Source organism: Rhinolophus ferrumequinum, chromosome 15 (genome assembly GCF_004115265.2).
Source record: "Rhinolophus ferrumequinum isolate MPI-CBG mRhiFer1 chromosome 15, mRhiFer1_v1.p, whole genome shotgun sequence".
Taxonomy (NCBI): Eukaryota; Metazoa; Chordata; class Mammalia; order Chiroptera; family Rhinolophidae; genus Rhinolophus; species Rhinolophus ferrumequinum.
Genome location: NC_046298.1, coordinates 33,247,366 through 33,265,120, shown reverse-complemented (window position 1 = coordinate 33,265,120; position 17,755 = coordinate 33,247,366). Strand labels below are relative to the sequence as shown.

The window sequence follows — 17,755 nt, the reverse complement described above, 5'->3', positions numbered from 1 at the left end:
TACACTGTTAGCTGTTTCTAACTTTAAAAAAAATACAAACAACATTCAAATGACCCTTTATATATAAATCTTACGGACATCTTGTTTATTTAAGGAGAAATTCCTAAGAAGTGGAACCACTGGGTCAAAGGAGAGGCATTTTACAGGTCCTTGGTGTATTGTCAAACATTTTCCCCAAAGGTGAAACCAATTTATACTCGTCCTGCAGTGGGAGGTGCCCATTGGACCTCATTCTCCACGACGCTGGGCTCCTGTGTTACCAGTTTACCAGTGAAATACCACAAGCACCACCAGACAAAAACCCCAAATCCTGGCAACGGCACACACAGAAACGGGCTCCTGTTTGTTTTGAGCTGTACCTCCAGTGGTTGGGGCCTCCTAGCGCCTGTGAGTTCTGGTCGTCTGCCTTGTTCTTAGCCAGCTTTCTAGTAAGCTCTTACATTCTGAAGGATCAGAACCCTTTCCCAGGCTAGTTGCTTTTTATAGTTTTGTGATGCTGTTTGACACACAGAGCATAAATCGTCAAATCAATTCCTTTTCCTTTTCTCGTATAGTTTTCTTTTATGCTTGCAGAGCCCTTCTCCATTCTAAGTCATATTCACTTGCATTTTCCTTCTAGTTGATCTAGAGTTTCTTTCCCGCAGCACTGGCTAACCAGCTTCTTTCCCAAATGGTTTATGATGAGATGTCACCTTTGATGTATATAAATTCTTATTCTGAGGGGGGAGTGCTCATAGGTGGTGCTCTCCGTTAATCATTCTCTCATTCTAGAATCATATCTGCAAATAGGTCCCCAACATACAGACGGTCCCCCAATTACAATGGTTTGACTTATGATTCAACCTCACGACGATGCGAAAGTAATACACATTCAGTAGAAACTGCACTTTGAATTTTGACTTTTTCCCCAGGCCAGTGATACCTGGTACAATGTTCTCTCCTGACGCTGGGCGGCGGCAATGACCCCGACCACGAGGGCCGACAACGGGTATTCTAGTGTGGTCGCTGTGTTAGACGACTTTGCCCCACTGCAGGCTCACTTAATGTGTTCTGAACACGCTGAAGGCAGGCTAGGCTAAGCTATGATGCTTGGTAGGTTAGGTGCAGTAAATGCATTTTCAACTTACAGGAGGTTCATCGGGACGTAACCCCACTGTAAGCCGAGGTGCATCTGTAGTTAAAATGCCTGCTGCTCTTCATTTTCAAAGATTACGGTACATCCTACCTATCTTTACCCACAGAAGAACTTCGGCAACACAGGCCCTGCTCCCACTGGGCTTTAGATTAAAATATTATTAAACTTATTAACAGAATCTTGCCATTTATTCATGTCGTCTTTTATGGGTGTAAGCAAAGGATAACAGTTTTCTTTATAAAAGGTCCTGACTTTTTGGAGTAGATTTTTAGTTATTTGAATTCTCCACCACCAGCATCTCAGCATCTTGGCTTATACCTAGTTTTGCTGTGACCAGCATCTACTTATATTAGATAATTAATACAAAAACCATTGCCTGTTGATATACACTACCCACTACCCACTACCCACTAGCAAGTTCCATGCCTACTATTTGCCGAGAGTCGTATACCAGGAGCAACACCCAATATTTAAAACTGCCCTAAGGACACACTAAATTGAGGGATAAAATCCTTGTTACCTCAGCCCAAATCCCTATAGCTATTGCCACATATGCTCATAAACGTGTCCTCCTGGAAAAGCAATCCAGGAAGGAAGTGAAACCTGTCTGATGGTTCCAGCCTGCCACAGGCCATCCGGGAAATGCTTTCACCTTTATACTTCCTGTGTTAGTGTCAACCCCTAAAATACAACAGGAAATGGAACACCTTGGTCACCAGGTCTTTCATTAGTCATCAAAGTGTCCCAGTTTTGTCAACCTGCAGCCCTTCTAACAGGTGATATGGGAAAGCCACCTCACTATAGAAATTTTAAGTCTCCCTTTCCCTAGTTTCTTAGCTCCTTAGCCCCTGGCTTTGATTACTCTTCTCATCAGTTGCTGAATCCTACACTAAAGATCGCTCCTAGCCTGAATCACGGAATGTCTCTCAGGTAACTACTTAAAAGCCTGGGACGTCCCAACATCCCCCAAGCCATTCCGGACCCCCCAGGCCAGTGTACTTGTTGATTGTAATCACTGAAGCCTAATGTTCTGTCCAACCCATTCTGGGCCCAGCTCCTGGACCCAGATGCCACCTGAATGACTGGTTGAATGGCCACAGGCTCTACAGAGCTAACGGATTTATTAATTAAAATCTATTTTTCCTCATTCCGGGGCCTTGGCGACACAGAGGACACCCCAGCAAGATTGCCAGCCCCAACCAAAGAAGCCAGGTGGATCTCGGATCTCGACACCCTGTCCTCAACTGAGGTCAGATAGGGCAAGAGTTCCGTGAATCCCCCAATAGGTAGGGACAGCTCTACACCCCTGCCCAGCAGGTAGCAGATACAGAAACACAGACCTTCTGTCCCTCAATTTCCCATAGAGATTTTATTGAGATCACGTCTCTCAAGGGGAAAACCAGGCAGGCAGTTAGATATAGGCATCGGGTCTCTGCATTACCACCCAAAAGACTTCCCCTCTCTGTCCAAAATTCTCCTTTTCATTGTAAACAAATGGGTACAAGGTACCCAACTAGATTAAACCGGCCACTCACACCTGCACAGTCTAAAAAGATGAGGTAATAGCCTCTTGTGTCAATCAAGTGGTCCCATGCCCAGAAAGGAACAGCCCATTCTAGAGGAAAAAAAGGATAAAAAGCCCAAGTCCTCGCCAGTCAGGCTCTTTTTGAGCCCGGGCCCTTGACCCCTTTGGGCCTTTTTGCCTTTTGAGCCTCTTCTTTTGCTCGGCCCGCTCCAAACTCTTTGGAGTGCATTTTTTCTCCTAATAATGTCACCTTGGGCCCTTGAGCCATTCTCTACTGCTCGGGCTCGCTTCTATTTCTTCGAAGTGTACTATCTCTTCTAATAAACTACTCTTTCACCACTTTATTTCTGTGTCTCGTTCAATTCTTTGCTCAAGACGCCAAGCACCTGGACATTGCACTGAGAAGGACTCACTCTCCAGTAACATAGGGAGAGAGAAACAGATGGAAATCAAGGGAGTGATTCATGAAGCAGCCATGACCTTACTGAAAGTTCTTGCTGTCGTGATGGAAAAGGAGAAAAGATACTGTACTCTGTCCTCATCATAGTTAGAAAAGAAAACCACTTGAGGCCACAGAGAGGTGCCCAGCGCAGGCCTCCATAAGCTTTTAAGAGTCAACGCTTCCTTACCAGGAAGAATCTCTCACTAACTCTGGAGACTATGGGTTTCCAAATGAGCTGGATCCTTTAACAGGCCTGGAGGTGTCCCTAAAGTGTCTTATTCTCTGGGCTTGTGCCAGGAGTGGGCCTGAACTCTGCCATCACCCCCAGAGTCAGCCCTACACAGATGGAGCCAACAGCTGGCGCTACTTTCCCTCTGAAGGGCCAGTATCAGGCCTGGCAGTGACCCCAGTTTAAAAAGTGAAAATAGGGCGGCTGGATGGCCTCAGTTGGTTAGAACGTGAGCTCTGAGCAACAAGGTTGCCGGTTCAATTCCCACATGGGCCAGGGAGCTGCACCCTCCACATCTAGACTGAAGACAACGAGCTGCCGTTGAGCTGCCGGAGGGGCGGCCGGATGGCTCAGTTGGTTAGAGCGCGAGCTCGCAACAACAAGGTTGCCGGTTCAATTCCCGTGTGGGATGGTGGGCTGTGTCCCCCGCAACTAAAGACTGAAAACGGTGACTGGACTTGGAGCTGAGCTGCGCCCTCCACAACTAGACTGAAGGACAACGATTTGGAGCTGACGGGCTCTGGAAAAACACACTGTCCCCCAATATTCCCCAATAAAATTGATTAAAAAAAAGTGAAATTAAAAAATATATGAATGACTAGTATACGTGATACCTGGATATAGCTAACCATGCAGTTGGCACAAGAACGAGGTAAGTTTAAGGATCACTCTGTGTTCATGAGCCACTCCGCAAACCACCGAAGTCAAAGATGAATGAACCGAGTCCCAGCTGGTCCTCTCCCCCGACTTGGGGGACCCGAACCAGGAAGAAATGGTTTCAGACTGCGATGCAGACCTTAAGTCAGCTATTTTAATGGCAGATGTTTTGGAAAAAATGACTAAATTAACAATCAATAACAAATTCATTAAAAATTCTATTTGGGAAAAATGTTCACATGATATTGGGAAAAAGTGGGGGAAGAGGCAGAACCAGTCTGCTCCCCACCCCTCAAACCCACACGGTGTGGGACTGTGGCCACGCTCTAACCGCGGCGGTCAGCTCCAGGCCATCTTTTCTTCCTTACTTTTCTCTTTATGCTTTCGGAAGTTTTCCAACCTTTCCTAAATCATCATGGTTTAAATTATTACAAGAAAACGTTTATTTAAAATTTTTTTCCATTTCTGCAAAGAAAATCTTTTAATACTATTGACGAGTGCACACTAATCTCTGGTTTTAGTGACATGTTCTCATGTCTTACAGGAACCTCAAAGGAGGAAGAAGGTGGTGCCCCTGCCCACTGACCTCAGGCTCTGGAGTGGAAAGTGGCTTGTAAAGGGCACCCTGTCGAGGACAATGAGTCCTTAACTGTCTCTAAATGCAGCACCACCAGGGACAGCGGAAGCCATCCTGCGCACAGCAACAGATGAAACACAGACCCAGTTAGGAAGGGACAATAACCAAGAACAGGGCTTAGGCCGATGTGCCCTGGAAACCCTGGTGAGGCTGGCACCTCCGACCACCCAGGTCCCCCGGTGGTCAGACAGGTCTGCTGGGGCTGTGGGGCTGGGGTCATGCCGGTACCTTGGGCCGATGGCAGAGAAGTCAGGCTGTACTGCTTTGTGAGAGCCCAAGATACCTGAGGATGAAGCCCTTCTCTCACTGGATGACAACACCCCCGAAGAGAGGTGGGAAAAATAGGGATCAACTGCACCCAAACAGAAAACAGCAGGCTTGCCACCTACTAAAGCCCTGCATGCAGGTGAGCCACTTAACAAGTTGAAGACGTGACCGGGAAGAAAACCCAGCTGAATGGAAACAGCTGGTAAGAGAGGACCTCAGTCAGGAATACTGACATCAAGAGCTGGCTGACCAGTTTGGAATTTGCATAAACACTTTTAAACAAACAGGGAGAAAAAAACTCTCTAGTAACCTCTGACGGAGGAAGTAGCCTCCCCTAGGCGCAGCTACCACACAATCTTATCTTCCGGTACCCGGTCCTTTGTTCAAGGCCACAGAGAGACTCCAAGGGACAGAGGTCAGCTGTTCTACGACTGTCAAAGAAAAATGTCACAGGAAAACACAACAAAGCGTTCCTGAGTCAACTTGGGACACGCTCACATCTTACATCAGCACAGAAGTGTTAGTGCCGATGATGCAACGTGCTCAGAACATGTCTGGAAACTCCGACCTGGGTGGCTGCCAGGTTTGGGGTCAAAGGTAATAAAAGATAAAAAGGATGAAGGTTCTTCTAAAATCAAAAGGGTTAAACATGTAATAAAGATACAGGAAAAGGGGGAAAAAAGATACAGGAAATTCGAAGCACGTGGATTTCCTCTTAACTGAACTCACTCACACTCATGTCTGGAGAAGCCTGTCAGCAGTTCCTCTGCTATTTCATCGGAGAAGCTTTGTGGAGCATTACACTCTGCTGACTTCCATTAGCACTGAGCAGAACTGCATACAGGGGTCCTGAGTGTGCTAGGGGCTGCCACGCCCCCTTCCTGGCCTGGGAGGGCGGCCCTCCTGCCCCCAAGTGCACCCTGCTCCACACTGTACCAGGAGGCGGCTCCCGTCGCAGCGCGCCCAAGGGCATGCCTGCCACAGAAGAAACCGAGTCCCAGTAATCCACCCTCCCTCCAGCAGGCCCACCTCGAATACAGTCCTGCGCGTTCCCCGCCCAGGACTATCCTTACGTTTTATGATCCACCCCGCTGGCTGTAACCCCTCCTCCAAACTCTGCCACGCTGTGTGGCTCTGTCTTAGGGACCCACACACAAGAATGTGATCTAACTTGTATTTCCTATTCGTATTTCCCAACTCCGCGTCCCTCACGGAGCTGAGTAAAAGGCCTACAGCACAGGCCAATGCACGCTGAACCAACGAGGCCCAGCAAGGCCCAGAACACTGCCAACTCCAGGGCCCAGAGTCCGGCCCTGACCGGATGGCCCTGGGCTACCCCAGGGCCCGTGGACTTATACTAAGGGCTGCCATTGCGGGCGGCAGTCCTTCCAAGGGAGGCTTGAGAAAGTGGGGGGCCGGCTAGGCTTTCCCCAGCCAGAGGGGCACTCAGAGATGACAGACCGATCACTTTAATCCTCAGATTTTGAAAACGCATTTGAACTTAATAACAAGAAGGTAAACCCGAGAGAAATGTAACTGCTAACAAAGGTGACACTTATGACCCCACTCACATTTTAATTTCTGGATGAATAGAAAGAGAAATAATCTGTACTGTTTCAAGTGGTGGGCAGGTATCATCAAGACTTCCTTTCCAAGGTGAGGGCCTGTCATTCAAATACATTTTCTGAATTTCTAAGACTACGAACATTGCCTTAGGTTCTTTATTTCTTCACTTCCCACCCTTGTTCCCCACAGTGAATACACAGCTATGATTGTAAACAGGGTAAGGCTCAAACAGGCTCAAGAATGCTTCTAATTCAAGATTGTATTTGTCTTCATCTGTACGTACCTAATTCCCACCAATATCAGATGTCTATACTTAGCTTTGAATACACGAGAGACCATTATCTTCATCTTTATCAAATAGTTGGGCAATTTCTGGACAATTCAGTGGGTAAGGAGTCAAGAAGTTAAACAGAATATACTTTTTCTTCCTGGGCAAAATGAGTTTCTCTGAGCCAAGCAATTAAGCCCTGCCCTGGACATGTTAGAATGAGCAATTATAAAGGTAAAATAGGTTTATTAAAGTCTCAGGGGAGTGCCTTTTGCACTAACAGAAATATCAGTGACTATCTGAGAGCCAAGCCTGTGTGGTGGGGATCTAACTCTGGCTCATCAGGGACCAGTAAGTATCATGACAGAGCCAGGAGCGGAGTGGGAGGTGACCAGCCCATCACAGGGCCTCAGGACAGCACCATCCTGCTTCCTGGGTTACACACATCCTGTGTGACTGCTGAGGGCAGGCCAGGTGTGGTCCGTCTGACACACTCAGGCTCAGCGAAGGTGTGAGACTCCACCACGGGGGTCTAGGTACAATCAATCCCAACCCATAATATTAAAATTCAGGAACTCAATAAACTCCACCAGACGAGACGTGCACCTCAATGGGATGGCACTGAAAGGTGGTGGTGAACCCCCGGCTGCTGGAGGCAAAGCAGAGAGGAAACCGAGATGACCAGCACCGCGCTGTGCAAGGCTGGAGAGGCTGCCACGCCTAAAAAAACAGCGGGGGAAACAGTCACCAAAAGCTGAGGGAAACCTAAAATTTTTTTCCCCCCCCAAAAAAGACAGCAGAGTGCCAGGGACCAGTCAGAGCAGACCTGAGTGATTGTCACCCTTCTCTCTAGAGTGGCAGAAGGCCACGCAGCCTCAGCCACAGCCGTAAGGGCGAGTCTGAGCTAGACAGAGACACAGAGGGCATCCCGCCTGAAGCACATTTACTGCTATCACCCTCCCTGACCGCAGCGACTCCCTGCCCCAAAGGACAAGGCGAAACCAGTGCTTCTGAGTCTTTCTGGGAGAGTTACCAACCACTTTGCAGAAGGCTATGCATGCTCGCTGGCTGCCAACCTGCCCTGGGACCCCCGGTGCGTCTCAAAGTGGAGGCTCGCAGGCTGGCACTTCAACGCCAGGACCACACTGAGGGTGAAGTGACAGCCCACCAACCACCTGTGCTGAGGGCCAGTGCACAGGGCACGGCAGCCCCGGCCATGAGAACCCCATGTGGGAAATAATCAGGCTTCAGTGAGTGTGAGGAAAGGAATGGGAACCAGTTCTCCCTTATGAGGATTAAACAACTCTCCTAGGAAATGAGGAACCTGCCATAAGGGGCACCATCAAACCTCAACCGCCCATCTGATATTTAGTCAACAGCTTTAAAGATAACAGGGAGTCTGAACAGTTCCTCCAGGGAAGGTCCCAGTTACTATTTATATCTGGAATGAAATTAATTCACCTAAGCCAAAGGACATCCTAATTCCCTGCCTCGGCTCCACCCAGAAGGCACACCCGCTGGCTTGGCAACAAAGAGCAGGTTGCACAAAAGGGATTTCCCCCTATCTACATCGATGTAGAATTGGTTAAAAGGTGCTGTTCTATCTAAAAATAGCCCCAGTACAGGAGTAGGCAAAAGTTCTCAAAAGGCCTAATTATAAAAGGAAAACCTAGGTGAACAGTGACACACTCTCTCAATACAGGGACACTGCATCTAGCCTGGGAGACGTACAGAAAAACCGAGATGTCCCTGAGGTAGAGACTTGACAGAAGTCAGCTCACCAATTACCTGTCCTAGACAGATACATACAGCTCGGGGAGGTGAGGGAGAACGGCAGGAAAGAGGGCAGACAGGCGGGGATAGAAGGGAGCCCTGGTATCCTACTGGCCTGCTGTGCCTGTGACTCTCTCTCCCGGAAACGGGGTGTCTCGGCTTAAAGCTCTTATTGGCTGCAGATTAAACAGAAGAACCACCGTATTTCATTAGTTTATCATCGTCCACTCCTACTTATATCCACTGGACCCTGCGAGTAATATTCCCAGTGCAGATTCTGTCCTCACACAGTGGCTGAAGACAAAAGCTTCCCAAGTGGTTCTTTCTGGATATAGTTAAGTCATCCTCCTATTTAAGGTGAGAAAAGTTCTTTTCATCCAGCTAGTGATGAAAAATTCCGAACTTGCTGAAAGCTAAATAAACAAGCTCTACTGTAAGAGGGAGATCACATAAAGGTATTATATGAGGGAAACTCAGCCACCTCCTGAAGTGGTCACGCCAGCTCTGGCTGATGAAAGGAGCTAGGAGGCCATGCTGGAAATTCTGTTCTGGTGAAACCTCAGCCCTCAGGCTGGTGGCTGGGCTGGCAGGGATCCAGCCAAGGGATCAGAGATGGGGTTCAAGACTCCCTAGCACTAATGAGACAGGCTAAATCCAGACCAAGTGATGCGAGTTCCCCCCCTCTGCTGATGGCAGTAGGTGCTGGGGGGTGGAGGCCCACAGGAGAATAACTGAGAGTTGTGGAGGAAAAGAAGGGAACAAATCAGGTCAGAAACCAGGGTGGGGTGGGGGGAGAACAGACCCACGCAGTTTGGTGAGAAAAGTGCATCTGATTTTAGGAAGAACTTAGTCAAGCTTCCTGATCCCTGACCTACAACTCATGCAGCTGAGTTATCACTGATCCTTTGCTCGCTTGAGAGTCTATAGTTATGCAAACATAGGATCTGGAGGCTGTTCACAGCAATCTGCTATGTGCGGGCCAAGCCAATACATACCACGCATTTAAAACACTCTTTTTGGATTCCTATGCACTTTGCTTTGAAGAAGAGGGCAGGCAACACTGGAGATACAGGTGAGCACTAAATGGGCATCTGTTCCACAAGTTAGTAACCAGCAGAGAAACACAACCGACCTGTGCGGCTGTCCTCCAACAGGTTCTCTAAAAAGTACATTTGTGGGTATGAAAACCCTCTCCTGGGTCCCTCCGCTGGAAATACACATACCTGGTTTGAAAGAGCTGCCTGGCTTCTCGGAAACAAGCAAGGTTAGTAGGGGCTGGAGAAGGGTTGGTAGCCTGAGTAAATATGAGTAAATACACTTGGAAACCACTTGCTAATGTGATTCAGGAATCCACGGCACTACATGGGCAGTGATACCCTAGCCATTCACTTGCCTGTCTTTCTCGTGTCTCTGCTTAAGACCAGAGATCTGGATACACATCAAAACAGAGCCATTTTATGAATCTGGAAAGCAGACTGAGTTAGGTCTGATTGCAGAACTCAGTCTACAATTTTACCAATCCTACAGCACTCACTTGTATCACCTAAGGTACAAACACAGGTGCTACCAAACCCAAACTCACTCACGGCTCCATCAAGTTCACGAGCGTCCGCTCCATGCCAGCCCTGAGACTACAGGGCCCTCCAGGGGATTTACATTCTAGAAGGTCAAAGATGATAACAGATAAGTGAATGAGACACAATAAAACAGGGTGAGGAGACCTGTATGCGTAGTGACAACCTATAGAAGGGATAAAATAAATATTTGCAAACCATATATCTGATAAAGGGTTAATATAAAAAATATAATGAACTCCTATAACTCAATAGCAAAAAAACAAATAATCTCAAAAAATGGGCCGTGGATCTGACTAGTTTCCCAAAGACGACATGTAAATGACCAGCAGATCTATGAAAAGATGCTCAACATCACTTATCACCAGGGAAGTGTAAATCAAAACCACAACAAGATATTCCCTCACCCTTGTTAGGATGGTTATTATCAAGAAAACAAGAAATAACAAGGGTTGGCAAGGACGTGGAGAAAGGGGAACCCTGATGCACTGCTGGTGGGAATGTAAACTGGTGCAGCTGCTGTGGAAAAAGTATTGAGGTTCCTTAAGAAGTTTAAAAAAATGAAACTACCATACGATCTACTTAGCAAGTCAATCCCACTTCTAGGGATGTAGCCAAAGGAAATGAAATCACTCTTAAGAGATACCTGCACTCCCACGTTCACTGCAGCATTATTCACAATAGCCAAGACATGTAAACAATCTCAGTGTCCACTGACGAGTAAATGGATAAAGAAAATGTGGTCTGTATATTCAATGGAATATTACTCAGCCACGAAAAAGGACATCCTATTATTTGTGACAACATGGAGGGCACTAATGCTAAGTGAAATAAGTCAGACAAAGGCTCTCTGTTCTCACTGTATAGTCTCACTTATATGTGGAATCCAAAAAGTCAAACTCACAGAGAGCAGCATGGTGGTCGCCAGAGGATGGGGGAAATAGGGAGAAATTGGTCAAATGGTACAAAGTTCTAGTTATAAGGTGAATAAGTTCTGGGACCTAAAGTGCAGCATGGTGACTAGAGTTAGTAACACTGTACTGCACAGTTGAAAGTTGCCAAGAGAGTATATCTTTTATCACCACACACTCAACAAAGGTAATTATATGAGGTGATGTTAGTGTTAACTAATTTTATTGTGATACTTGTTTCACAACGTAAATGTATCAAATAATCACATTATATGTCCTAAACTTACACAATGTTATATCTAAATAAAACTGGAATAAAAAAAAGAGGCTTTCCCTTTAAAAAAAAAAAAGGAAGATGAATATCATCAAGAAAGTGACACAACAACCACCAGAATGGAGAATGTATTTGCAACTAGATATGTGATAAGGGACTTGTACCTAGAATATACAAAGAAATTTTACAACTCAGTAACGAAGACCACCAAATTTTAAAATGGGCAAAGGACCTGAATAGACATTTTTCCAAAGAATATATACACATGGCCAATAAGCACATGAAAAGATGCTTAACCCCCTTAGTTATCAGAGAAAAGTACATCAAACTACAATGAGGTACCACTGCATACCCACTAGGACGGCTATAATCAAAAAGATGGATAACAATGTTGGCAAGGAGGAGGAAGAAACTGGAACCCTCACACATTCCTGGTGAAAATGTAAAATGTTGCAGCTGCTTTGGAAAAGTCTAGCAGTTCCTCAAAAGGTTATGCACAGTTACCACATGAGCCAGAAATTCCACCCCTAGGTGTTTACCCAAGAGAAATGAAGTCTGTTCACACATAAACTTGAATGTACATGAATGCTCATATCCACGAGCTAAAAGTTGCAACAACCCAAATGTCCACCAATAGATGGTTAAACAAAATGTTGTATATCCACACAATGGACTATTATTATTTGGCCATAAAAAGGCATGACGTATTGCTACATGCCAGAATATGGATGAACACTGGAAAAACACTGGAAAGCATTGCGTTAAGTGAAAGGAGCCAATCACAAAAGACCATGTATTATATGATTCCATCTATATGAAATGTCCACAATAAGCAAATCCATAGAGACAAAAAGTGGATTGACTAGTGGTGGCCAGGAGCTTGGTGTGTGTGGGGGGGGGCGGTGTTTGGGGGAAACTAGGGAGTGCCTGCTAATGGGTACGGGGTTTCTTTCAGAGGGACAAAGGTGTTTTAAAATTGTGGTGATGGCACCACAAGTCTATGAATATGCTATAAACCACCGAATTTATACATTTGAAATGGGTGTATTGCATGGTCTGTCAATTAGATCTCAATAAAGCTGTAAAAAACACACACACAAAACTTCATTGAGTATTACGATTTTCTAGTGAGGACCACCTGTCCTGCTCTAGTATTTAAATATGTTTATAAAGAAAAAAGGGCTGTGAGAAGCCCCAGAGCCTGCCCCACACCTTGGGCCTTTGCTGTGCGGCATGTCCTCACTGCCCACTGCAGCAGTCCAACTGGCAGCTGTCATGCAAGCAGCACGGAAGCCGCCACATAGAGAACAAGCTAAGTTGAGTGGCCAGCTGGCCAGCTGGAGACTCAAGGGCCTGCATTACAGCTGCTAGAGCGCCACACTGTGGCCAGCAACACGCACATCCTGCAGCTCCCAATTCCTTCTCCCAGGCCCCAGGAGAACTGGGAATTCAGGACTTCCTGATTTAGGTCAGTAATACGGTGTACATAGTGCATGTCCTGTAACACGCATGACACGACAGGGCGGCACCTACTAATCAAAACACATCAGCATTTCTTCAGCAACTGGTTCTGGGACCGTGGGGTGGAGCTGTGGGAAGCAGGTGTGCTTGCTGACCTGCGAGGCCCAGACAGTGTTGCTGCAGAGCCCCGAGCCCCGCTCCTCTCAGGGTCCCACACCCCGGCCTCCCGGACCCCAGCAGGGACCCCAGCACTGGGGAGCCTACCTTGGTGGCTGCGGGGAGCGGGGCTTTGGCTTCTCCTTCTCCTTCTCCCGCTCTTTCTCCCTGTCTCGGTCTCTGTGCTGTCTGTCCTTCTCGTCCCGCTTGGCTCGCTCTCGCTCCCACTCCTCTTTCCTCCGCTGCCGTTCCTTGTCTCGCTCGCGCTCCCGCTCCCGCTCGCGCTCCCGCTGCCGGCGCTCCCGCTCTCGGTCTCGCTCCCGCTCCCGCTCGCGCTCTCGCTGTCTGTTCTCTCGCTCTCGTTCCCTTTCCCTTTCCTTTGTTGAAAAGCCAAACACACACACCAGCTGCAATTTAAACACTTATAATGAAAAGTACAGAGAAAATGCAAAAGAGCAAGGCAATGAAGATTAGGAACAATCTCTGGTATTAATTTTGTTTCAAAGTTTCCCCTTAAAAATGGGTCAGATGTCAAATTAGGGTGGAACTCCACCTAAGAGTGAACTCTTCCAACCACTAATTCTGGTTGCGAGTTCCGGCATGTGAGCCAGCGGGCCGCCCTGGCCTCAGCGCTTCACGTGAAGCGTGCAGACAACCCAGGCTTCGCACAGGCCCAGGCTCGGGGCACCTGAAGCACTCTGTCGGGAACGGTGGAAACCCCAAAATGGTGGCTCTTGTTTTTCTAACCACAATGCTTGAACACCTTTTTGAACTACTGCTCTATTCTCATTCATTCATTTGCTGTAATATTCAAAGTTCAAAGTGAATAAAGCCCAAATCACAGCACACTGATGGTTTTCGGGCACTAGGTGGCCTTAGGGAAATGAAGTACATTCCTGACCTGAATGCTGGCCTGCCCCTTGGAGGTGGGGGAAAGTGGTGGAAAGGGATTCCAGCAGGTGCCTGCTACCTCCTAATCTGCCCTGCCTGGCACGAGACACCTGCAGCCCTGTAGCCCAACTGCAGTGAGGAATCCGCTCTACCACGTAGAGGCGCACAGATTGTTAACCAGCGTCCTCATGTCTCTAGAATCTCAGCAACTAATGGGCTCCCAGGGCAGTCACCTTTCTTTGGTCCTAAAAACACATGGCTGCCACATAAGTCACAGCACCACTAAGCTGCCTCTAACTGATCTCTTCCTAGTGGCAGCTTTTTCATATCACCCTAAAAGCATTAAAATTAGGGACTCAAAGGCTGAAGCACATGTATTTGTAAATATACTAAACTCTCAGAGAAATACCAATATAGAGCAACTCTCCATTAGACAAACAAGGTATGGCTGGTAGAGGCCCACAGAAATGTACTGAACTGGTTAAGCACAATTATAAATGGTATTATTAAGGAGTCTGAAAAAGTAATATGCTCAAGAGAGTGGAACACACTCCCCTGCAAACTTTTATCAATAACCTGATCAGCAAACCTAAATAAAAACCCCCAAAACCTATAGCAAGAACACAAATAAACCCACGGAAGTCTGTTCAAATCACCACAAATTTAATCTGTGGATCCGAATAAGTTCTCTACAGTCAACTGGGCTGGAGTTAGTACACTGTGCTGACACAATTAAACCCACATAAAGTCCTATAAATAAGAAAAGGGGGCGATTTTAATGAATGGATCAGTGAAGTTCGGATCTGCACACGTAAGCCCTACTTACTCGGTAATTGTGGTATGGTTCTGTTTCTGTATATTGCACCCTGAAATTCTCGTACTGTCCGCCACGCCAGAACCGTTCTATTTCATAGTCATAATAAGGATCTGCATAAGGCTCAAGTCTGAAAAAAGAACAAGTAAAAAGTGTATCTTTTCACTTAAAAATATGAATGTAAAAATATTATATAAAATGTTAACAAAATCTAACACATTAAGAAAATAATGCACCATGATTAAGTGGGATTTATTCCAGAAATGCGAGGTTGAGTCAATATTAGAAAATTCATGAGTATACTACATATGATAATAAGCCTAAAAAGTCAGAGGATTCTATTTACAGATGATGAAAACGTCTGTGACAAATTTTCTCTACCCCTGCTTGATGAAAATACTCAAGAAAACAGGAAATGATACTGTCTTAATGTGATAAAATATATGCATATACTTTATAATAAAGCCAGCATCTTACTTCGGGGAAACGGGGAAGGCATTTCTGTGAGATGGAAACGGCAAGGAGGCCTGCTGCCCCCTCAGGGATCTGCCATCGTGCTAGAGGCACTGCCAGTGCAGTCAGGCTACAGATACCCAAGAGAGGCAGAGTGGGAAAGAAGCGAAAGATCGCAATTTGCAAATTAAATGATGCTATAAAACTCGAGACTTGATGATAAAGCCAATTCAAACAGCCAAAGGAACCCACCCAGTAAGGCACATGAAGAAAAATTAACATACAGAAACCAATATCTTCATACACACAAAAAATTACCCCTAGGAGACAGAGGGTAGAGAAAACTCATTTACAACAGCAAGAAAGAAGAAAACATATGGAGGAACAGAACACATTTAACCAGAGATGTGCAGAACTTTACTTCAAAACATTCTCGAAAGACACAAAAGTTTGTGTGACGATATGCCTTGTATTTAGATAGCGTGACTGGATAGCACCAAGAAGTCAGTTCTCCCTACATTAATTTACAAATACAGGGCAATCCCAGTAAAAACACCAATGAGTTTCTTTATGGAGCAAGACAAGTTGATCCTCACATCCACATGGAAACAGATATGCAAGACCAGCCAAGAACACACGGAAAAGACAAAAGACTCTCTGGGATGTGATAACATTACAGGAGGCCTGGGCGTGAAGACGCACGCGGAGGAATAAAACAAAAGTCCAGAAACAGACCCCAGCACGCATGATCAAGATGGACTTTCGATCAACAGGGACAGGACACTAAGTAACCCTTGCGAAGAAGGTGTGAGTAGACCCACATTACCCACCTGGGAGAAGCCAAGCACACTGACCCAGACGACCTGCCCTGTGGGTGCCTTGAACCTGGGGGACGTGGGGGGAGGACAGGGAAACGTACATTTGGCAACAGATGGGCCCCAGGAGGCTCCTGCAGGGATTTCGCGGGTAAACTGGCGGGGAAAACCAAGGTGCCCACAGCTTACAGAGGCCCCCACTCTGAGTGGCTGCGGAGGCCTCTGCCAGGCTGCGCTGCAGCCCTTGCTGCGGCCATCTCCAGTCACCTGCAGGGCCTTCTGCTGGCTGCTTTCTAGGAAATCTCTCCTCTGGTGTTTCCAGTGCCCTGGGCAGAGAAAACCTAGGCTGGCTCTGCCAAATGATACAGCTATTTTCCATCCCAAACAGCCAGACGTCTTTCTAACAATGTAACCCTCACACTGCTCAGATAATATTTAATGACAACAATCAGTAACTGTGCAGAGGCCTGCAGCGCGGCATCGTGTTACACAGAAAGAAGAGACTATGGTCCCCGAGGCACAGACTTTTCCTGTGACCTTAAAAATATAAAAACCAACACAATACACAGCCAATGAGGACCCTAGAAAACACTTTCCCAAATGGGTGTAAGGGTATGTGCTCCCTCAAAGGGGAGAGTTCAGGCAAATTCGTTTTGGGGGAACTGGTTAATAAGCAAAATGAAAATGGCCTCTCTCCTGAGGGATTTCTCAGTCTTAGGAGACAGCCGATGGAGAAAGGGCACTTTCCCACCGGACACGCGCCAGCGATCCCTCAGCCTGCCTCCCTCAGAACCGAGTCTGGGCTGCCCACGAGCCCGCAGGGCCTTGGACGCCCGTAAAATGCTACCATGAACGCAACCTGGCAACAACTGCCTCTTTAGGCACCATCTTGAAGGACAGATACTGCAAGAGCAGTTCTAGGCCCTAGGCATGTGGCCTAACAGTCTGACCCTGGTTGACTAAGAAGCCCTGTTCCCAACAGAGATAGTGCAGATGACATTCCTCGCAGGTGACACCCCGTGCATCCTGGGGGCCCCTTATGTCTTCTGGATCACAGGCAACCTTCAGGACTCGGTGGAGTGCTCTCATACAGTCCCCACAGCCCTGTGCAGAGATGACATTTCTTAACGTCTCCTACGCATGAGGTCTCACGGGTCAGATGGCATCTGAAAACAGTGCCCGATGAGGTAGAAATGAAACTTTAAAAACTATGAATCGGGGGTGTCTGTCTAGAGAAGCAGTATTTTTACTAAGTGATCACGCTAGAATTCTGTTTAATTCCAAATACAGGTGTAAAGTAAAAACAATTTCCCCATCCTTTATACCATCCTAGAATACTTCATCCGGAGCTGAGCAACGGGCAGCGTTCCCATGGGTTCTACAACCTAGTACCTAGCTCCACACGACCAGAAGCTGACGGCACTAAGAAGGTTCTGGGACAACTACTCAAGAGTTTTTCTATCCCTACAATTCAGCATCAAGTCTGACAGCCAATGCTCCTGGAATTAAAATCAGTGTCTCTCTGACTATGAGTGGGCATCAATCAGAATCACCCAGGGGGCTTGTTAAAAACAGCAGGCTGGGCTCCACCGTCCCCAGAACTTCTGATCCAGCAGCTCTGAGGGAATGGTTTTCAACAATCTCCCAGGTCTATGGACCACCCCTGGGGAGCCACAGCTTTCTATCATTTTCCCACGTTTCCCCACCGGGGGCGTAACCTTGATTGCAGGCCTGCTGTGTCCCTCACTGGGTAAGGAGTACCAGGGCACAAAGCAGTCACAAAGCAGGGTCCCAGTAAATAAGAATTATTAACGCTGGTCTTTTTTGAGTGTTAACATTGATGGCCCTTGAGCCTATTGTTAAATTCCAACTTAGTTTCTCAGCCACCCTTCTGCACCGTCCAACTC

The 17,755-nt window shown here is 46.9% G+C and overlaps 1 protein-coding gene across 2 annotated transcripts in view; it reads right to left on the bottom strand.

Moving 5' to 3' along the window:
* The window catches only part of ZC3H18 (zinc finger CCCH-type containing 18), a 59,662-nt gene that overhangs the window by 12,908 nt on the left and 28,999 nt on the right, over positions 1 to 17,755 (bottom strand). For both annotated transcript variants that reach the window (XM_033128127.1, XM_033128129.1), the window contains 2 exons: positions 14,593 to 14,710; positions 12,984 to 13,252 (listed from right to left, as the gene is read on the bottom strand). In XM_033128127.1, coding sequence (XP_032984018.1) covers positions 12,984 to 13,252; positions 14,593 to 14,710 — 387 coding nt within the window. The remainder of the gene's footprint in view (positions 1 to 12,983; positions 13,253 to 14,592; positions 14,711 to 17,755) is intronic.